This window comes from Diadema setosum, chromosome 7 (genome assembly GCF_964275005.1).
Source record: "Diadema setosum chromosome 7, eeDiaSeto1, whole genome shotgun sequence".
NCBI lineage: Eukaryota > Metazoa > Echinodermata > Echinoidea > Diadematoida > Diadematidae > Diadema > Diadema setosum.
Genome location: NC_092691.1, coordinates 4,479,767 through 4,502,196, shown reverse-complemented (window position 1 = coordinate 4,502,196; position 22,430 = coordinate 4,479,767). Strand labels below are relative to the sequence as shown.

General features: G+C 40.1%; 1 protein-coding gene across 1 annotated transcript; it reads right to left on the bottom strand.

Moving 5' to 3' along the window:
* Positions 1-523: 523 nt before the first annotated feature.
* On the bottom strand, positions 524-20,195 carry LOC140230489 (myelin expression factor 2-like). The gene is made up of 12 exons (XM_072310644.1): positions 19,915-20,195; positions 13,998-14,257; positions 13,672-13,724; positions 13,081-13,088; positions 12,486-12,579; positions 11,271-11,679; positions 10,063-10,281; positions 8,839-9,066; positions 4,834-5,201; positions 3,928-3,979; positions 3,305-3,406; positions 524-2,429 (listed from the first exon to the last, which is right to left on the bottom strand). The coding sequence occupies exons 1-12, from the start codon at positions 20,088-20,090 to the stop codon at positions 2,368-2,370; spliced, it is 2,031 nt and encodes a 676-aa protein (XP_072166745.1). The 5' UTR covers positions 20,091-20,195; the 3' UTR covers positions 524-2,367.
* Between the last annotated feature and the right edge of the window lie 2,235 nt (positions 20,196-22,430).

Genomic DNA, 22,430 nt, shown 5'->3' with positions numbered 1-22,430 from the left:
ATATCAGATATCTAGCAAATTTGATATCTAGCAAAATTCGGGTTAAAATTACGATTGGAAAATTACATTGTTCATTTTACAATAGTAATAACATGGTATGACACAGACGGAGAACCTGAAATATAATACTCCTGGCACATCAACTGGGTCAGAGAGGCTTTCTACAGCTCAAGACAGATAAAATTGTTCTTCTTGGGTGTACCAGAATCCTTATAAATCATTTCCTGCATTCACGAACCTTGACCCAAGAGCATGATGTATTGATGGCTAGCAGTGTATGTATTACACCATCATTACACCAACGTCTATGTCTTGCAGAATGCACTGCCATCTGTTCCTTTAGTAATGTCCGCAAAATGATCCCTTGCCCTGGACCTCTCCAGGAAACACATCTCGAAATAATGCAAACCTCTGGGTGTCCACACGAGCATGAGATCACGAAAAGTATCACACACGCACGGACTAGCAGTCGAGTCAACGGAAAACTGTACGGGACAATATGCAGAGATCAGCAGGCAGAAAATTCTTCCATCAACCATAGCTGGCATTTTCAAACTTTATTATCACTTTTCACGACACAAAATACAAACCACTTGGCCGTGGCCCAATTACAAACTTTTAGACCATACCATAGGGCTACAGATATACACTACATGTTGTTGAGAAGTATAAACTAATGCATTAGAGAAAGCTGACAAATGAGAGACACAAGCAGGAGCTTCGAGCCGAATTTCAACGGTTAAAGCTTGGCATTGAATAGAGCAAGATCAGCTCGAACAGAGAAAAACTCGTAACCACAGAGATTTCCTGGTATTAATATTCTGCAAAAGGATGTTCACGTTGACACCCCTCAAGTGTGGAACAAACATTTTGGTTGCCATGGCTACCCTTAAGCAGAGCCATTACCCTAGCCCAGTGTATTAGTTAAAAACAGGAGGAACAGACGGATAAAAAAGCCACCAGCATGACAATTAAAATGCAGACTGCCAAAATTGACACTTATGAGTGCAGTTCTGATCTCAACGATATAAAAAATGATGCACCAACAAAATAATACTAAATTGGAAAAGTGTGCAACATTTTTCTTCTCTTTTTTAGTCAGAAGATATCACATTTAACAAACAGAAGATGAGCAAATTTGCCTGCCGCTGGAACTATCCACAAATATGCTGCACCCAGATATTCATCTGTTTTGCCACTGAAATATTTACATGAAGGATAATATTCCAAATACCACTTGAATGAGCTTCAATTGGACTGCATCCAGGAAAATTCTATGCTCCATACAAGCCAGACTGTGAATAATAAAAACAAGCTATGACTACCATTGCTGAAGCAAATATACACGCTCTACATTTTAAAGGCATAATCACATCCATGTACGATGATTATCTGGCAAAGCAGTACGAAAACATTGGGCACGAGATTTGGGGATGTGATTGGAATCTTTCTGCTGATCGACGAAGGACTGGAATCAGCTCAGCCAAACTAGGAAAGATACTCAGTACAATCAAAGATGTTATAGTCCTTTACATCTACAACAAAGCGGCAACAAAAGAGACACTTCGTTGAGAAAATCTGAACAGGGTTAAGTGCACTGTCCTCTTTGCAATTAAAGATACCCTGACTGGAACAATTCATATATACAACATTGTTCTTACTTCCTGCCTCTACAATATTTTTTTTTTTAGTTTGTTCGTTTTTTAAGCTCTGGAGTCACTCAAATGAAAAATATCTGCCACTACGATGATGCATAAAATCTGTTCAGTCTTACTAACTCCAACCTCAGACTCCATTGAATATTCGCAATGACGTACACCAAAATTTTTCCCAGGAGACATCAACAGCGGCGTCTTTATGCAGAAATGAAAAATCTGTGTTTTATTCCACTTAACTTTTTTTTTTTTCACAAAAATATGGTATGCCAATCAGTCGGGAGGAAATCCACTTGAAAAGACTGGCTGCTTAATCAGCTGTAAAGATCACCAACTTATCAAATCTCCCTAAAAGAGTGTGGAATCATACGCAGATCTACAAGCAATGGATGGGGAATAACAACATTAGACAATACAAGAGGAGATTTATCTCTTTCTTCCATGACTAAAAAAAAGACAACAGAGCGCCAGACAGGCCTTACACAGAGGTTTGAAAGCGAAAACAACAATGAAATGGAGAAAGTGCACAAATCAGATATGCCACCGAAAAAATGCGGAGAGAGAGAGAGTGAGAGAGAGAGAGAGAGAAAGGAAGCCGCAGGACATTTAGAGGACATGGGGGGGGGGGGGGAAAGAAGGGAAGAAAACACAATGAAACCCCCAGACACTTCTGGCAAAGCCTCGAGGTGGATAGCACAAAGGGAACTCCGCCCTAGTAGCAGTCCAAAGTGACCTCAATCATACGCCCCTCGATGTCGCTTCCACTCATCATGTCTGGAAGGGGTAACTGGTCAAAGAAAACATCTCAAGCTGTCATTACATCTCATGATTTTTTGAATGAAGAAAACAAAGGCTTCTATTAAAATATTTACTATTATCTATCCAGTAATATTTTAAGAGTAAATAAAATCTACAATCACACCATACATTAAAAGGGGTCTCCTGCATAGTGCTAACAATAAACTTGGACAAGGGGGATTTGAATACAGTTTTACATACACATCCAAAGCAGCATCAAAGGACAAGTTCACCCTAATATACATGTGGATTGAGTGAATGCTGCAGCAACATCAGTAGACCACATCGGTGAAAGTTTGAAGAAATCGGACAATATATCCCATGCATAAGACTGACATTTAAAAAAAAAAATCAAACATAATTAAAATAAACATAATTTTCCCACATAATAAAAGGACACTTTACTTGTCTCTTTGAGAAGGCAGAGGTAACAATACTGCCCTCAACATATGTCACTAACAAGTCAAGGGAATGTGTCTTTTTTTTTTAATGATATTTTGTGGACATCTCTATATATTTTCCTAACATTGTTCTAAGCTTGTGACATTGCAAATTGTAGTAATCTTCTAATCCAGCAGTAACTGCAGTGAAACTAAAAATGTATAACTTTTGAAAGGATTGTCCAATTTTCCTCAAATTTTCACTGATGTGCTCTAATAATGTTGCTGCATTCTCTCAATCTGCACGTATAAAGGTAAACGTGTCCTTTACACCTCAACACAGAACTAATCATGGCCCAGCCGTGATTTAGAGCCTGCCTGAATATAGTCCGATCCCAGACAAAACACACTCTTCTCATCAGCTTACACATTCATAAGATGCACACAAAAAGTGTTTAACAAAGAGGATACTGATGGCCATTTGGGCAGCGCCAGATGACTCAAAGCGCACAGTTCCGAAGCCGCGGGACCGTCCCATGTCGTCTGTTTTCACGGACGCAAACATCACCTTGCCTGGGTAGGAAGGACAAAAACTTGCCTCGTTATGAACACATACTCTCATCTTGCCTTGCGAGCATAAGGTCAAGGTCAATGCATCAATGCCAAGTGAGCATAAAACAATAGGATACAGTTACCTTTTTTGAAGGCATAATGGCTCTGCTCTAATCTGGAACAAACTGTTAAAGAGAAATCTATGCCATGAGAAATCTACATCTCCGTTGCTTTGCATTCACAAGGTCTCTTGATGCAAACACAACAACCAATTAAGATACATAGGACAAAGATCTGTTTTTTGACAGAAACATGACATATAATGGCACGAAGAGAGTGAATTTCTTGATCTGAAATGTGCCAGAGGTCACAAGAAATTTCTTTGAAGTTGGCAAAGCATAACATTTACTGCATATCTTTTAAATAGATATGCCATGAAAATAGTATTTTTATGGCATGGCAAGCTAAGTAAAATACAGCTACCCATGCTTCCTGATTGCTGTATATATATTTGATGTAATGTTTGAAGACTGGTAACTCACCACAATCTTTAAAGATATCCTTCAGCTTCTGCCAGGTGTAGGAAAATGGGAGCTGCAAACAAACAGAGAACATTCACTCTACAGGAGATGTGCATGGAATGATGGATGATCAGCCCCAACAGACTAGTTTTACTCTTTATGAGCACATAAAAATTATCACCCATTCTGGACAATTAACCACTATAACTATGGTACAATAATTAATCTCCCTTCATTTGGAGCTGGATGTACTAAGAAGGTGAAAGGGTAAAAAGTAAAAGTTATGCATGATTTTTCTTGAAATCAAGGGTAAGTGTCTTTATGAAACGGGACTTACCCTCAATGTTGAACTCATGATCAATTCACCAAGTTACGCTAAATAAATCAAGCATAAGATCAATTGCAACTCTTTCTCAAACAGGCCCTAGTACTTAGGCACACATGGTCAGCATTACAGACTACTAACACATTTGACGAACACTAATAACTACTTATACACAGTCAATATTTCAGAGTACATGCGTTTCTGTCGAACACTAATTACCATTTACGCACACATGGTCAACATTACAGATTACTTACATACGTTTCTGACTAACACTACTTACTAGGTATGCATACATGGTCCACATTACTGACTACTTAGTACTTGTGTTTCTGAAGAACATCAATTACCACTTGCGCACACATGGTCAGCGTTGGTTCCATTTACAAATGTACACATGGTCAACACAGCTGATTAATTATGTTTCTGATGAACACTAATTACCACTTATGGACACATGGTCAACATTTGTACCACTCATGCCCATGTGGTCAACATTACTGACTCCTGAAGTTTTTGACAAACACTAACTACCTTTTACGCACACATGGTCAACATTGGCGCCACTTATGGACACATGGCCAACATTAGCGACTACTCACGTTTCTGACGAACACCTGTTTGCCATCTTCTTTAGGCATGCCTTTGTCTCCACCACCTCCTCTTCCTCCTCCTCCCCCACCACGTCTGCCCCTATCTCCCCTGTCGCGATCCCTGTCCCGCCCACCACGGTCACGGTCCCGATCCCGGTAACGGTCCCTGTCCCGGCCACCCCTATCGCGGTCCCTGTCGTCCATGAAGTCGCGGTCATTGCCGTAGCCCCCGGAGTTGCCGAGAAGTTCACGGTCGAGATCGTTCAGGGATCCCAGGCCCAGCCCCTGGTTTCCGCCCATGCCGCCTGATCCCAGATCGAAGCTGTTGAAGCTGCCCAGACTGGAGCTGCCTCCACGCCCGACATCAGAGCCAAGACCTGCCAAGACCAGCAGCAATGACACAGAACAACTAGATCGTGGGCCATTTTAGATGCTATACATGTATAGGTTCCCTTGGGTGAAAAGACCTCATTTCTCAAAACCATGAATCTTTAACCCTAATCAGGCTGGGCTTTTTTGGCTATGCTATATCGGGGGGGGGGGGGGGGCAGATTCCGCCCCCCCCCTTCAGATCCCCCCCCCAAGGAAAAACGCAGTATCTACATCCAGCTCCATTTCTCAACAACCGAGATATTCACCATTTTATGTTTTTGCCAAAGCCCCTGGAAAATATACTCTTTTGAAAAATTCCTTCATTGTGGAATTTTAGTCTATCTAGCTACCAATTTTCCTGGAAAATATCGTTTTGCGTTTTTGTTTTGTTTTTAAGTTATTAATGAAAATGTAGATACTTTGGGGAAACCCCATGCAATTGACTGATTTCCCCAAGGAAAAACGCAGTATCTACAGCGGAATGACTAGGATTAATCTTCTGCCATAATTATGTATCCATACATCATTGTACAAGTATTCATGATGCACCATCCTCAACCTCTGGCCCTGGGGGATGCATCCTCCATCCCCCATTTATGCCCTGATTGCAGAGCAGGCTTCATAACAATAGCATTAACAAATAACAGATCGTTCTTGGAACGTTTTGCTTACATTCCCAGACCGATCTTGCTGTAACGTTACGCGTAAATATGAAGCTTGCTAGGGCTGTAATGTGATGCTACATGGCCTAGCCGCTAACTATCATCTAAAATACTAGATCTAGATCTGTACAGTCTAGGCTAGAGTCTGTCTAGACCAAAATAAATCTAAATCGGATGTCTGGACCTAGATCGATCTAGACTAGGTCTAGTTTTTATATCGTTTATTCTAACGTTAGGCTGGCTTCGTAGCAGGCTACACCATACACGAGTCTACAGCCTCAGGCTATGCACGATACTCACAGAAAAAAAAAAATAGCCTAACGTTAGAACTGCAGAAGGTTTAGTCTAAGCCCTACACGAGACAGGACTCTTTAATTAGAAAAAAAAAATAAATCTAGAACCGGTCTAGATCGAAGTGACATCCGCTCTCTAGGCCTATTCCTTCTGGATTGAACCTAAGTTTGTTATGTCATGTAAATTTGTAATGGAACTTTTTTTACTTGTATGTAACGCTAAGTTGTAGCATGCAGCATGGAATCATGCATGCATTTTACGCAACCCAGTCTCACTAGGGTCTAGACACTGTCTAGATCCGATAAGAATTAAAATACAACTTATTCTTAACTGTCTCTATTTTGTCCATTTACCGTGGGTAGCCCCCTACCTATTTTTCACATAATCTATTTTCAACTAGATCGCTGTCTATGTAATTATAAGACAGTATGGTAACGTTATGGACTTCTTTCTTAGTTTTATAAACAGGCCTGCCCTAGAGTAGGCCTATTCTAGTCCTACACTACATCTTTCTTTAGACTTTCGGAATACGGACCCTGAAAGTTCTGATTAACGTTAAGTCTAACGTTAGAAAAGAGACGCAAGACTCAAACGTTACTGTCTAGACAAGTCTTAGACTTGGACTTAGATCTAAATATAGGGTCTAACATGTTAGTAATATTAAACGCGACGTTTATCCGATACAACACAAATAGGCCTAGATCTAGGTCTATTGCCTTTCGACGAAACTTTCAGATTTGGAGCCTGAGGAATTTTGACAAGGGTCTAGGCCTATCAAAGTTACTTCACAACAAGTTGATATTGAAATAGTACAGAAGATGTTCATCATCGAGGTAGAATATGAAAGAAAAGCTGATCGTTAATCACACGAAGCGAGGTAAACATGCATTTGTGTTTAGAACTCTAACGTTACCTCGCTTCGAGTGACAAACATGCATTTGTGTTTACCTCGCTTCGTGTGACAAACGATCAGCTTTATTCTTTCAATATTGAAATAGCTTTGAATTACTTACTCATTAGGCCTATCTGCAGATTTTTCTTGAGGGCTAGGCTCACGAGTAATTTTCCCCGCGACAACATTTTGTTTTAATCCAAGACAAGTACACACTCACACTGTATGCTGACTAGCCGGCCGGGCCCTGTGTGCTGACTGCATGCTCAGTGCAGCTATGCAAGCTGTCAGTGTTGTGCTGTATTGTTTAATGTGCACTCGGTTAATCACACACTGTGTTCTATATTAGGATCACAATCTCATCAAAATATTTACTAATCAGTATTGTTTCGGTTAGATATTTTGAACATTATGTCTTATTATTGAGCAAGTATATCTAAAGAAAGTAATTTACGTTCAAATTACAGAACAACCGGCAAAGTATCCACATATATAAATAACAGTGTCTGGTAATTAAGACTAGCTTTGTAGATACTGCATTTTTCCTTGGGGAAATATTCATCATGTAGATACTGCGTTTTTCCTTGGGGAAAGTGCAAGTTAAGTGTAGATACTGTGTTTGGCAGTTACAGAAAAGTAGCTTTCCAAACATTTTTTCAAAAATCTGAATATGTCATATGAAGAAGGATTGCCCACTGACTATATTTATGCAAAAAAGTGAAAATCGCCAAAAATGTTAGATACTGCGTTTTTCCTTGGGGGGGCAGAGATCTCGCCTATGGAACGTGTGATCGCGCCGAAAAACGGCACACGCGACGCCCGCGACGTATACTATCAAAATGTATGGTTGCTTTCTCCGAAAAATTTTTCTTATATTTTATACTAATTAATTATTGTAATTTATGCATAAAATCAGTTTTGGGCTCTAAATCACTTATTAATGCTCTAATTAAGCTAATTTCTTTTTTAAAATGTTTCTTGTATCATTCTCCTGAGACATAGGATAAAAAAAAAAATCTGTATCGAAATTAATTTCTTATGTATTTGACTGTTTTTTAAATTTCTTATGTATTTCGTTGTTTTTCGATCTTTTGTTTTTGTTTGTTTTTTGGCCAAAATTTGTCACAGACATTTTTTCGAAGCTTTATTATGCTAAAATAAATCAATTTCGTCCATTCTAAGTCAAGATATGAATTTTTATGTGAATTAATTGAAAAAACACAATTTGCATTGGATTTGTACACAAAATCACGTTTTCCTGACTTCATGCATGCTACACCTTCTGGTCCATGGGGGGAAATATGATTGACTCTACTCTCTCACAGCACTGCCTAATCTTCTATCCTCTTGACTAGCCCAACACTAGTGGTAACCACACTGTATGAGATGTTCTTAAAGGGACTGTACAGTTCTGGTTGCGGTGAGGATTTAGCTTTTATCGTTTTGCGAGATATTCAGAAACCACTCTATGAGATGTCAAAGAGCATGCAATTTGAAATGGCCGAGATATCCCAAAACAAGGTGAAACAAAGAGATCCAAATAAAAGACGTGGCCTGTCGCCTATTATGATTATCATTTTTTTGATACATCTCAGCCATTTGAAAACCAATTTTCATCAAATAAACGTTGAATCCTTCTTAAAATTACATGCTCTTTCATATTTCATACAATGTATATAAGAGTTCTCATTATCTCACTTAGGAACGTTATAAACCTGTATCCCCACCTCAACCAGTGCTGTACAGTCCCTTTAAGTCTCTTATCACTCCCGTCTGGATTTGCATAAGACTCACCGAGGCCACTGCTGCCGCCAAGTCCACTGAGGGCACCGAGTCCACTAAGACCACTGGACCCAAGGCCTCCCCCTAGTCCAGGCCCACCAAGACCTAGACCACTGCTGAGGTTGTTTCCAAGACTACCACCCAGGTTGCCACCAAGACTACTGCCCAGGTTGCCACCCAGCCCACCTCCCAAACTCTGACCGAGATTCTGGCCCAGACCGCTTGGTAGACCACCGCCACCTGTAAAAGAACATCGAATAATCATGTCCAAGTTCACTCTCAAGTATTTCAGAAAATATGTACAACCTATCTTATGTGTAAACATTTCACCCCAGCACCATTAAAGGCATAATTTACCATTTGCAGATGAAACAAAAACCCAGCATTAGTGCTTTATAATAGTTCTAAAATGTGAGTTTGGGATAGAAACAACCACTGTAAAAGGTTGAATCCGTATTACAATCGATGTTAAGTATCATTAAATATACAAAATGTAAACAATAATTATAATAAAAACGTTTTCAGACTAAACCATCTACAGTTATGGTTTAATGAGAAAAATACTGATATCTCCTTGTATTTTAGACTTTATTTAAAAATTGCACTGTTATCATGGTAATGCACTTCCACTTTCCTTCAAAACTTGTCCTGCACAGCTTTTTCTACTACAATCACTGTGTGCCAAATTTCCTCTGAATTGAATAATAAAGTGGAGAAGAATTTCAATCGTCAAGGCTTTTTCCTGATTAGGATGATGTGCTGATATTATGGCAATGCTTTTTCAAGGCCTTTTGTAAATATGTCTTGCACAACGCTATATCCAGTTTTTCATGTGTTAAGTTTTCTTGTGAAGGGCTGAAAAACTGAGGCAGTAGTATGATGCAATGGTTTTTCGGCAATGTGCTCCTTCCATGGCAACACATTTTCCAATACTGCTAAAAACTGTGTCTTGCACAACTCTACATGGGGCTCAAACATGCGTTTCAAGTGCTAATCACTTGAACGCTGGAAAAGTAGTTTGATAGCCTACAAAATTTGCGACACAGCAACTGCTCGCTTGACCACATGCTGTACGATGCTCCCTTCACACTATTTGGGGTTATAATGATTATCAAATCCAGCATCATCATCACCGTCATCATCATCATCATCATCATCGTCATCATAATCATCATTACAATGAACCTTGAAAATACTTCTCTCCTTGTTAATCAAGCTAATCAACAATATACTCACCTCCCAGTCCTCCTCCGATCCCACCCAGGTTGCCCAGATTAAGTCCGCTCAGTCCCATGTTGCCTCCACCGAGCCCACCGATGCTGCCGAGTCCTTGGGGGAGGCCACTCCCGTAGCTGCCTCCATCAGCTCCCCCACCGCCGCCACCTCCTCCTCCTCCTCCTCCGCCTCCACCACCGGCCAAGCTCTCAATGCTGGGCCCTACACTGGCCAGACCACCTGGAAAGGAATCACATCAAATGCCCTTCACTACCTGGACTTGGTTCAAATTTGGAAAGCATGCTACAGGCACGACAGAGTAGTCGTCATCATCCTCATCAACCAATTCCTTCTTGTTCTAGTGGCTCACCTCACAGGTATCAAGTCTTCTATTCCTTGCTTGCCACACTTGCTGTCCACTATAAATGTCATAGCAACAACTCTCTCACCATCCTCCTAAAGCCCACTGTTCACTTTCTCTCTTTCATCCTCTTCCCTTCTCCATCTTTGCTCAAAGACTGGCACAGTCTTTCCAAAGTTAAAATACCAACTTGCTCTCACATCTTCTCTTACATTTCTCTATGCATGCTCTTGTTTCGTTTCTTTCACAAATCACACACCTGCCATGCTCATATTTTTCACGACATGCTTCAACCACGCATCATGATGACGATCAGTATCAATACTATTATGACATAAAAATAAAAAATCATCAAAAAAAAAATGATCCGTCTGACTCTGCACCTTATTTCTTTATCTGTCTGGGTCTTTAATACATTTCTTAACCATACAGGTCTGCAAGTTGCAGTCAGAAAATTTGGTAGTGTCATACACAACCTTCAGTGCTAGTGGAAGAACTGATTACATTCTGCTTCGATCCTCCTCTCTGTTCAGAAATTTGTAACACATTAAGGAAAGAAACATTCCATTACTTGAAGGTCCTCTCTTGAAAATGGTTTCATATCAAAAGTAGCATGTTACATGCTGAGAATGGCATAAATTACACTCCATTACAGGCTAAGACAATTTTCTGAATGAAACTATCTATGTGCCACAAACGAAATATCATATAGGATACACAGAGAAAGTGACAATAACCAAGCCGACACTGACATAAACACGAACAGGAAGGAATAGTTTACGATTCAAATACTGAAACCAACAAAATCGAAAGGTAAAGAGAAAGAGAGGGGGGGAAACAAAGAAACTATTGCAGGATTCAGACTCACTTGGCAATGGCTGTGGTCTTGGGGCAACCTCCTTGCCCCCACCCGAACTGCGAACCTTCTCCTTATCCATGCGCACAGCCATGCGCCGGTCATACAGCATCTGACCGTCAAACATGCAGATGGCATTCACCGCGGCCAAGATGGTATCAAACTGGACGGTGCCCATGCCGCGGCTCTTCCCTTTCTCCTCCATGATCTCGGACCGCGCCACGGGGCCGGCCAGCTTGAAGACGTCCTTCAGCTTGCGCCAGTTGACCTCGTAGGAGAGGTTGGCCACGAAGACCGTGTCGCAGAGGTTGGCCGGGTCGAGGTTCAGCTGCTGCAAGAGCTGCGGGGTGAGGACGTTCTTCGCCTTGTCGTCCGCCTCGCGCTGCCGGAAGTACTTTTCACTGTGCCTACCCTCAGAATCCTTTACATCAATAAGACAAGAATTGCACAGTTGACCACGAATGTCCCTCTTTGGGTGGTGACAAACAAAGACTATTTGTCAGCTTTTGTTTTGAGTAAATGTAGTGGAAGAAATGCACTTCCTCTCATTCCAGAAATTTTCCTCTAGGTAAAACATTTAGTATGTATGTAAACAGGAATATCTTCATACATAATGACTACACACCCAAAAAAGAAATAAATCAACAAATTAAGAAAAAAGGAGTAAACACAAAATCAGCAGCTAAGAACCCACACAGCATCAACTGAGCAATTCATACCCTTTTGCTTCTAAATATACCAGCTATTGACTACTTGAAGTAAATGTTGTTTTCCTACAATATGTAATGTAAAATAAAAGGGTTACAATACAGTTTTCCACTCTTGACACCTTGAGTTATGTTTTGAGATGGACAATATCCTGCCACAACATACAAGCATGTATACTCAGCCTACAAACATGCTCTGCGATAACCATTAAAAAAGTGCAGGTGTCGGATTACTTATATAAGGAATTCCCCAATGGGCTAATTTCATTGAGTTTTCTGAACTCACCCTGTTACCTCATTCAACTGCCATTAAACATCCAAAAATCATTGCAATTCCATTAACAGTCCAATAAAGACCATCTTTACGGACAACTTTTGCCCACAACCCACTCAGTAATTTCTGTAAGCTGACAATTAACCAAGCAATTTGAGATGAATTCTGCATTCATCGTTGTCCAATTACAAATAGATGAGAGAAACCGTTGCTGTCAACAAGAAGTATGCACAGCAGGCCTCTTACCTCTTTGACGACCAGTTTTCTGCCATGGATCTCAAAGCGATCCATCTCTGACACTGCTTTCTTAGCATCATCTCTGTTCTTGAATTCAACGAACCTGACCGGGGGGGGGGAGATGATTCCATAAAATAAGACTCCACGGAAAATTCTTCACAAAAGATCAGACTTATCTCACTTCCACAGGAAGAAGAATGTAAAAAAAAAAACAAACAAACAAACAAACAAACATCAAAGTAGCAGATGTTTGTTTGGATAATGTCCACCATATGTAACAAGTGAATTTAATTTACAAATTGGAGATGTGATCCTGACATAGAGTGCATACTTCTAATTCACACAAACTATCGTATAAACACTACATGTAATTAATGAAAACATCTAATCAATGATATTAAATAAAAAAGTAAACAATAAACAAAAGTGTCTCTAAATATGAGGCTAGCACAATTTCACAAAAGAAGATATAGCTGGTAAAAACAGTGCACATGTATGTTCGATTTTATTTGACATTACGATACTGCTCTCTCTTGAAATATTTCATCAATTCATAATTACGCAAAAACAGTATTAAAAAAAAAAGCAGTTTTACTATACTTACGCACAGCCCTGTCGACGTTGCAGCAAATTCAGGAACCATGAAAAAGGAAAATACAGGAGATATAATGTGTTAATATCTTTGCACTTTGGATAGGTCTGTTTCCCTTTAAATATGGAATGATTACAATACATCATCTGTGATGTAAATCTGAGCAAGCGTCACAATCATTAAATCATTCAATTAAGTAGGCCGCAAGGTATCAAGAAAATATTGGCACTCACAATGACTACTAATTTTCAGCTGATTTTAAAGCACACAGGTAAAAAAGAAAACAAAAAATTAAATATTGTACATGTAGTTTAATGCAAGTTGAAGGGTAAGACACGAAAATGGCAAAATAGAATGTGAGACAGGATGGCAAATGAAAATAGGTACATGTATGCCGTACTAATAAACATTGGTGCAAACAGCGGTATAATGAAAATTAAAACTCACCATAGTATACATACAGTGTATCTCAGAATAGCTATTTCTTCTCACAAATATCAATCACCAAAACCGGGGAAATAACGAATTTGCAACCATGTCATTAGACTTTACAGAATAGAATGTTTCTATTATGCCTTGCTTTAAAACCGAAAATGGAAATACCTTTGATGTGCTGTCAGGATGGGCAAACAATTCAACATAGCCAACTTCTCCAACTGAAAAAGAAATATAAACAAAGGAGAGTGTCTCAGAATGTCACCAAGCATCCATCGCTACAAGTCTTCATTTATGCATGCTGTACTGACAGTGTGGTCCGTTAATCATCTTTTTCTTGCACAGGACACATACAAATGTAAAAAATGATTAATTTACCAGGCAGAAACACTGTTCAAATCAAATAACATCTTAGGAATCTTCACTCTGGAGCTATCAGAGTTTTGCTTCTGGCCACAATGCTACAAGTAAAACTTATAAAATGTCAATCTCACCATGTCTCTTCAACACATCTTTCAACTCTTGCCACGTGACCTTGTAGTCGATATTGCTGATGAACACGCAGCAGTCGTAGTTGATGATCTTATTCCGCTTGGCCCCTGGAATGCTTGAGTAGGTGGGCCTCCGCCTTCCACCACCATCACGTCCCCTGTCTCTCCTCCGGTCACTTCCCCTGTCCCTCCCTCCTCTGCCGCCGCGGTCCCCTCTGTCCTTGCTCCTTGACCGTCTCCTACTCCTCTTCTCCACTGGCGATCTACCGCAAGGAAAATAGAAAATAGAGGGATGGAGAAATACTGCCACAGCCTTCTATGTCTGCCACAGCTTTTTATGTCACTCTGCAAGTATGAAGTCGTTGCCATCTGGGAATACATAAGTTTAAAAAATATCTACGAAAAATAGTGTCGAAGTCTTCATAAATTTGTTTTTGGCAAAAAAACAAAACAAAACAAAACTAGAAATGTCGCTATGGCGACTGGTATGCCTCCGCCATAGTGCATGATTCTCCTAATAGGTCTAGATAGTACATGTGGACAATGTGTGATTACATTTTCACAATACAGTATTCATCGCATAATTGGGCATCTGAAAATCGGGAACCTCGCTTAAATAACATACGCTTCCCAGAAACATTTCCAATGCATGTTATTTTCACTGGATAATCGGATGGGGACCTCTGATAAACGGGACAATTTTTCTTCAAGCGATCTTTGATTTTGTTGATATTTTACACAAAAAATCTACCAAAATACCACAGAAATATTTCAAAGATTCCCTATCAGTTGTCGTTTACACGAACTTACAAAGCAAGCTTCGGACTGGTGTGTTTTGACCTCCGTCCATCCCGTACAGGTACATTTCAGCTCGCTGCCCGCCTTCGCTTTTCTGTACATGTGTATATATGGCAAGCTAGATCGCTACATATTGACAATACATGTACAGTGCAGTGATCGCGGCAAGTAAACGATCAGGCAGTGATGATTGAATGATTGAAGGACTTTTCATTGACGTTCCCACATCAGTTCTGGGTAATCATTTCCCATGGTTGTGGATATGTATTTATACGGAACGACCTACGTGTCCAAGAATTCTACGAATGTTTAAGAATGTGCTAGCTTTTAATCCACATATTTTGTGTTCGAAGAGAGGTGACAGAAGAAGAACCCGGTTGCGATTACTCTACATCATTGCGAGAATGCAGGGAGAGCTAGAGGGTCGCGCCGAGGGGTAGCGTGGTTGTGTATTCATGTACATGTACAGTACGTCAGTATGCATGTGTATGTGTGTGTGTGTGTGTGTGTGCACTACATGGTACATGTCGTATGCCGTTAGTGTATGGTGAGTGCTCATCGCGAAATCGGGCACCCCGCTTAATAAAGGAGCCGTGTTTGCTACACCTGTACTCCCAACCTGTCCCAATTATGCGATGAATACTGTATTGGCAAAATATCAAAATGACAAGTTTGTCACAAATGTGTTGAATGTTCACCTTCCTTGACCTAGGTTTAATTAGATGAATAGGAGAGCATGTACACATGTATTTGGGGATTTAAGGACTTTAACTTGACTTTGACCCATTCATACGTTTATGCATTGACAAGACTTACGATGGAAGTAAAATTTTATTTTAAAGGACAAGTTCACCTTCATAAACATAAGGATTGAGAGAATGCAGCAATATTAGTAGAACACATGTTATCAGTGAAAGTTTGAGGAAAATTGGACGATCGATGCAAAAGTTATGAATTTTTGAAATTGTTGTGTTGCAACCGCTGGATGAGGAGACTACTAAGGCTCGTGATGAGTACAACAGTATAAAGAAAATGTAAAGAAAATTCAACATATATATTATTTTCACTTTTTTCGCATAATAAAAGAGCACTTGACTTGCCTCTTTCTACGTAAAGGCAATGGGAATAATATTACCCATAACATACAAACGTATGTCAGTAACGAGTCAAGGGAATGTGTACTTTTTTCAAAAGATGAAATTTTGTGAAATTCCTTATATTGTTGTACGCATGTGACATCATACACTGCAGTAGTCTTCTCATCCAGCAGCGACTGCACAAAAACTTCAAAAATTCATAACTTTTGAACGGATTGTCTGATTTTCCTCAAATTTTCAATGATGTGTTCTTCTATTATTGCTACATTCTCTCAATCCTTATGTTAATGAAGGTGAACTTGTCCTTTAAGTTACCGGTACTGAAACAGGGCCCTCCAACCCTAACCCTAACCCTAACCAAAAACCCTAACCCAACTTTTTTCCCATAGGTTTAACACGCGCCATGCCCCAATCTGTGCCGTCTTAAAAAAAAACGCGGCCATTTGACAAACAGGTGCGAAGGTACACTAGCGCCAGTCTTTATACATGCTGATTGCTGGAGAAGAAACTGACTAGAATCTGTATCATGATTTGTAATGATTTACATCATCTCTAACTGTAGACTGTAGTATAAACTGTGTGTAGTGTTACTGACTAGATTTCTACTGTTGTTCGCCCGACCAGTACCGGATCAGGCCCGGACCTAACCCCGTCGCGGGGCGCTGTAACGTAGTAACATGTATTAACACTAACAGCCTTTACGGTAAGTATTTGTCCGTAGGCAGTGTATACAACCACACGCGTGTGTCTTTACCATCCAGCCACACGAATGTGGTTGTAGCCATGGCCCGAGTCGCTGGATACAGCCACACTCGTGTGTAATGTACATGTACACAGGGATACAATGTACACACACGGTACCGGAGAAGATGATCGCCGTGCGTGCATGTCAAACACGTAAACGCCACACAATCAGCTTGCTCACAAAGTGATGAAAGTAACCTCATTTTCATACCTTTTAATATTGTTATTTTACAAATACATTTTTCGCTCCATTCTCATCTTGTTTGCTTGATATAATGGGTTTAGAATTAATAGCAAAGTTACAACTGTCGCTAAATTGGGGGACTTTGGATTGACATCGCTTAATTGCTGGTGGTGTGCTAGCGATCGCTCAGTGCAGCTGTAGCCTAGCCAGCGCAGTTGTGCCGCCCGCCCGCCTGCCCCAGGAGGGACCCGGACTCGCGCGTCGGCTGCCTTGTGCAGATCATGGATGCGCGATTTGCGAGTACCCGAACGAACGAAGGCGAAGTCTCAATAACGACACGATGTATCAAAATCAAATGTAACTTTAAATTTACTTATCAAATCAAGAAAATGAGAATAAAGTTAAAAATGAAAACAAAAAAAAAGTAAATTTGTCTAGATGGTGTGATAATATTAAATGGGATTAATCTAGGAGGCAGGTTCATGTTCATTGCTTTGAAGTGGTGCATGATCGCGTGTTGATGTGGCCGGACACACACATTCCCGCTACGCGTTTGTGGATAATTATGTATGGTTGAGGGGTCTAGATATCGCGCACGTAAATTTGAAATGCTCTTATAATAGAAGTTATTCTATAATCGTACCTGAATTTTTCAATGAATATCACGAAAAAGCAGAAAAATCACCTCCCAGAATCTCCTGATGATACGATGACATAGTGCGCTGTCGCCGTTTGTATGTCGGACTTTCTTTTATGCGTTCAATTTCTCGGGGTATGTAAAGATCGCGCAGCTGCCCTCTGTAGTTTCATGCGTGAAAGTGTCTGCCCCTCTGCGGCTGTAACGTGCTCCGGCTTTCGTAGAATATTTTTTCACTTGATATTAAATTTGTCCCTGTTATAAGCAACAGCAGTTTTACCTAACTTGTGTATATTATTGTTATTATTATTATTATATGTGTTATTATTATTATTATTATTATTATTATTATTGTTATTATTATTATTATCATCATTATTAATATTATCACCACCACCATCATCGATCATCATAATCATCATCATCATTTTCATTATTATTATTATCACTTCCACCACCATCATCATTTTATCATTCTTATTATCATTATTTTTATCATTGATATTTTCATAATCGTTAATGATTTTCATTTATAAAGTTTTCTTACAATATTTCTAATCACTTTAACCAATGATATACACGTAATATAAAATGGAAAAAAAGTAAAATATGAACATACTTTGTGTGTGTGTGAGTGTGTGTTTGTGTGTGTGCTTACCCATTCGTCACCCTCTCATTTTCGTCACCCATTTGTCACACTCTCATCTAATTTGTTTTCTTCAGTATCATTATGGCCCTCCCCTGTCACAAATATATCACAAGTTAGCGCAAGAAATCACAAGCAAATTCAAATTGAAATCACACTTCAACTTCGATAGACTGAAATATTTATTCCTTTGTAATATTATAATCGTTGTGTTAAAATTTGACTTAAAACAACATTTATTATCAGTATTTCAGCGTAGCTGGCAGCATACATTGTTCTTGTGTATGATGACGTCACGTGGTAAACGATCGATCGAACAAATTACGAATTCTATCGACTACGAACGAGACAAGCGAGACGACACGTCTAGGCTACAACATCCTTAGAACAGATTTTAAGGGAAGGTAGGTTTGTACAAGGTAAAAAATTGGAAATTTAGTGGAAAATTTGTTGGAAATCAATATTTCTTACCTGCTTCCTTCTCATGTTGAGCGGTAAGTCAGGTATGTTTATTCCATGGGCGTATCGGCAAATTTTGCGCTTAGTCCTACGCGTAATATCGCTTGCTATACGCAGTTACGCTATGCGCGATCATTAGGTCCCTGCGCGAGACCTAGTACCCTTACTATACATAGTACAGTAGAGTACACACGAGTGTGGCTGTATCCAGCAACTAGGGCCATGGCTACAACCACACTCGTGTGGCTGGATGGTAAAGACACACGCGTGTGGTTGTATACACTTGGTCACTTTGCCTTGTCCGTATCAGTTCGGGAAACCCACTCACAAGGGGGGCCCCTCCTTATAAGTAACCCGTCCCCCTTATAAGTAACCCTGTCCCCCTTATAAGTAACCCGCGGGGCACCCCTTATAAGGAGTCTCCACGCTTTTTTGCAATGCAACGCGAAAATGAAAGGACTGCGGAAATTCGCTTGATTATGTCCATAAAGCTTCACAAGTTTCCTAGTTACTCACGAAATTTGAGCAAAATCGGTTTGAGGCATCATATCTAAAATCATGGATATAAATGCGATGTCAAACGACCCATGGGAATGCTGAAATGCGAGCGATTACTGGCGTGAGTGTCGCCAGGCGCAGCGGCGCGGCAATGTTTGAGTGCAGACGTGGCGACTGACCTCCGTACTCAGTCGCCACGTCTGCACTCAAGCATTGTCGCGCCGCCGCGCCTGGCGACACTCACGCCAGTAATCGCTCGCATTTCAGCATTCCCATGGGTCGTTTGACATCGCATTTAAATCCATGATTTTAGATATGATGCCTCAAACCGATTTTGCTCAAATTTCGTGAGTAACTAGGAAACTTGTGAAGCTTTATGGACATAATCAAGCGAATTGCCGCAATCCTTTCATTTTCGCGTTGCATTGCAAAAAAGCGTGGAGACTCCTTATAAGGGGTGCCCCAGGGGTTACTTATAAGGGGGACGGGGTTACTTATAAGGGGGACGGGTTACTTATAAGGAGGGGCCCCCCTTGTGAGTGGGTTTCCCGAACTGGTATGGGGTCGCTGCTGCGGTTAGCCCGGGCCGTGCGCAGCATGCAACTTGCAAGGGTTCTTCTAGACTTCTTATGGTATTCTGAGTACAATTATGACGAAAACCTTGCGTTTAGACATCAGTACATTTAACGAATAAGTGGAATTCAATGGGGTTAAGCTTGTACAGGTCAAAAGTGCAAAAAAAAAAATAAAAAAAGAAAGGCGTTTAGACCCAACTCGTTAACTCTGTTTGTCCGATTGCGTGTTTAGGCTTTATGTGCCGACATTTGCAGAACTGATTTGATTGTCTTTAATTTTACCTCGATCTTGAGCGCTCTCTTTCTTGCTGTTCTTGCTTCGCAACTTCTGCTAATGCTGCAGTCTGAATAGCCACGAGTTCCTCGATATTATCCTGGACGAAGGTGTTTTCCACCCCGGCTTCAATCCCCTCTTCGTCAGCCATTTCGTCAGAGTTTAGTGGATCACCGTTGTCCATAGGCCCACGCAGTGATTTTCACGTCCAATATGGTGGTCTCCCTCTCACAAATGCCTGCATATATCATCACAGACGCGACACGCATGCTGCAGTGTGTGCGAGTATTGTACATCATGTGTGCAAGCGCCATGGGCGAGCGAGCAACGCGGCTGCTGATCGCCGTGCACCGTACAGCGCATGCGTAGAAGATCGGTGCAATGAAGTAGGACGCCCCCTTCGTTGGAGTTTCCTCCTCTTTTGTCTGTTTTGACTTCCTGTTTGTGCACTGAAATTCGTAATGTTTATTAAAATTTTCTCACGCCAAAATACTTTCTCATACTAACCAAAGTGTTACAGTATCAAGAAAAAATCACAAAAAACCCTTAAAAGCAGTCATGATGATATGAATTTAGGCGAATAGAATGAACTACCAGATTAAGTCTGTCTCTCAAGTTTCTTGCCAGCCCTGTAGCTGAGCATTATCATAGTGGGTTAGACAGCTAGATTTCAAAAGAGTTGGTTCAGAATGTTTTGTCTACTGTGCCCCAGGTCTCCCCCATAGAGGAAATTGACATAGATCTACAGACAAATTCTGCAGTCCGCCTTGTACTTCGAAGAACTCAAACCAAGAACTGAGATCTTCGTGATAAGGTACTAGTGTAACCCGTAGTCCGAGCATCAGTAAGAGCAAAAATATTCGACACTGAGGATGCTTATCATAATCCTTGAGTGATAGTGCATTAGATTATAATAATTATGCTCAGTATTATATTATATACTATGATATAGACATAAAGTTTAAAAAAATAATGCATGATCAAGCTGGCGAAAACGCATCATCATCATAACAACTAGTGTTCGTTGCTGACATCATTGATTTGCAAAAGGGAGCGCAAAGTCATTGCTAATGACTGCTGCGTGCAGTTAATTATTAAGCAACCGATTATGAGAACATAGATTCGCTTTATTCCTTTCAGTTAATTATTATCTACTAAGTGAAATGCAATCGTTGGATTAGTCATTGTACCAGTCCTGTGTTACGCAACGATCTTCCTATCAAACTTACATTTTGAAATATGGAATTTAAAGTTTCTGAAAGTACTACCCCATGGCATGAAATCTAATCTAATGGGAGGGTACTGTATTGGCTCCGTCATGGGGGGGGGGGGGGAGGGGGGAGGGGGGGGGGGGTGGTGGCGTTGTAACATGGGTAGATAGGCCCATGGACCCTACCACAATTTAAAAAGACTCCTGACTCCCAGTCGGAGGTTCCGAGTTCGAATCCAGTCCATTGTTCACGTCCTTGGACAAGATGATTTTAATCCACCATGTCTTAACCCAGGTGTTAATGGTTACCTGGCAAGGCTAGGTCCAGGAGGCTAATACTGATGATAGGGCCCTCTGGAACGAACCGTGCCAACACTGAGAGGCTATCAAACCGTTAAGACTTTTATTTTATCTGTCCAAATCATGATTTGTATGATTGTACACAAAACATGCATTGTGTAGATTACGAGTGGTTACGTTTCCTTTTCTTCACGTTGTATGTCAAGTTTTAATGCATTCTGATCATTGTTTCATGACAAAGTGGGAAACTCCACTACTTTCTTCATTTTTGTCAGAGTTTACATCTTTTTTTTTTTGCAATTCTGTTTGTCAAAGGAATATTCGTGATGACACTGTGTTTGTGTTATGTGGGTTACAGCGTGTGTGTGTGTGTGTGTGTGTGTGTGTGCGTGCGTGTGTGTTAGTTACAGTTAGAGTATGAGGTTGCTTTACAGTCAGACCATTATGTTATGTTACTCCCGCACGCACTGCGCACGGGGCTGCTTCGTGCGGCTGCGTGCAGGTTCTAAACGTTGAAGTCAGTGTATAATTCAATTCAATCTTCTTATTTCTTTTTTTTTAAATAGAATTAAGGGAAGACTCAATGGAAATAATATACAATTGCACTGAAGGGACAATTCAAAATGATTGGTACTGGAATGTGAAGTTTCCCATGTATTTTTGTTCTTCACAAAATAAGGATATTAGTCATAACATCGTCGCCTCAAAAATCGATCCATATACACGAACAATCATGAATATTCTTGTACGTACCTTCTTTGATTAGCTCACATTACGTGATTACAATGTTATTACCGCATGATTATATGACATGATATAATATATGTATATAATTACACACACACACACACACACATTATATATATATATATATCTATATATATATATATATATATATACATCTATATATATGTATATATATATATATATATATATATATATATATATATATATATATACAATTATATATATACGTGTAGTTATATATATATGTATACAGGGATGAAATTTGAT

Excerpts from the sequence above, each read along its gene's own strand:
- LOC140230489 (XM_072310644.1), bottom strand. The coding sequence starts at position 20,090 with ATGGACAACGGTGATCCACTAAACTCTGACGAAATGGCTGACGAAGAG. Across the intron at positions 14,258-19,914 it reads AGAGAGCGCTCAAGATCGAG|ATCGCCAGTGGAGAAGAGGA; the intron begins GTAAAATTAAAG and ends TCCTTGCGGTAG. Across the intron at positions 2,430-3,304 it reads CGCTGCCCAAATGGCCATCA|ACATGATGAGTGGAAGCGAC; the intron begins GTATCCTCTTTG and ends TACCCCTTCCAG.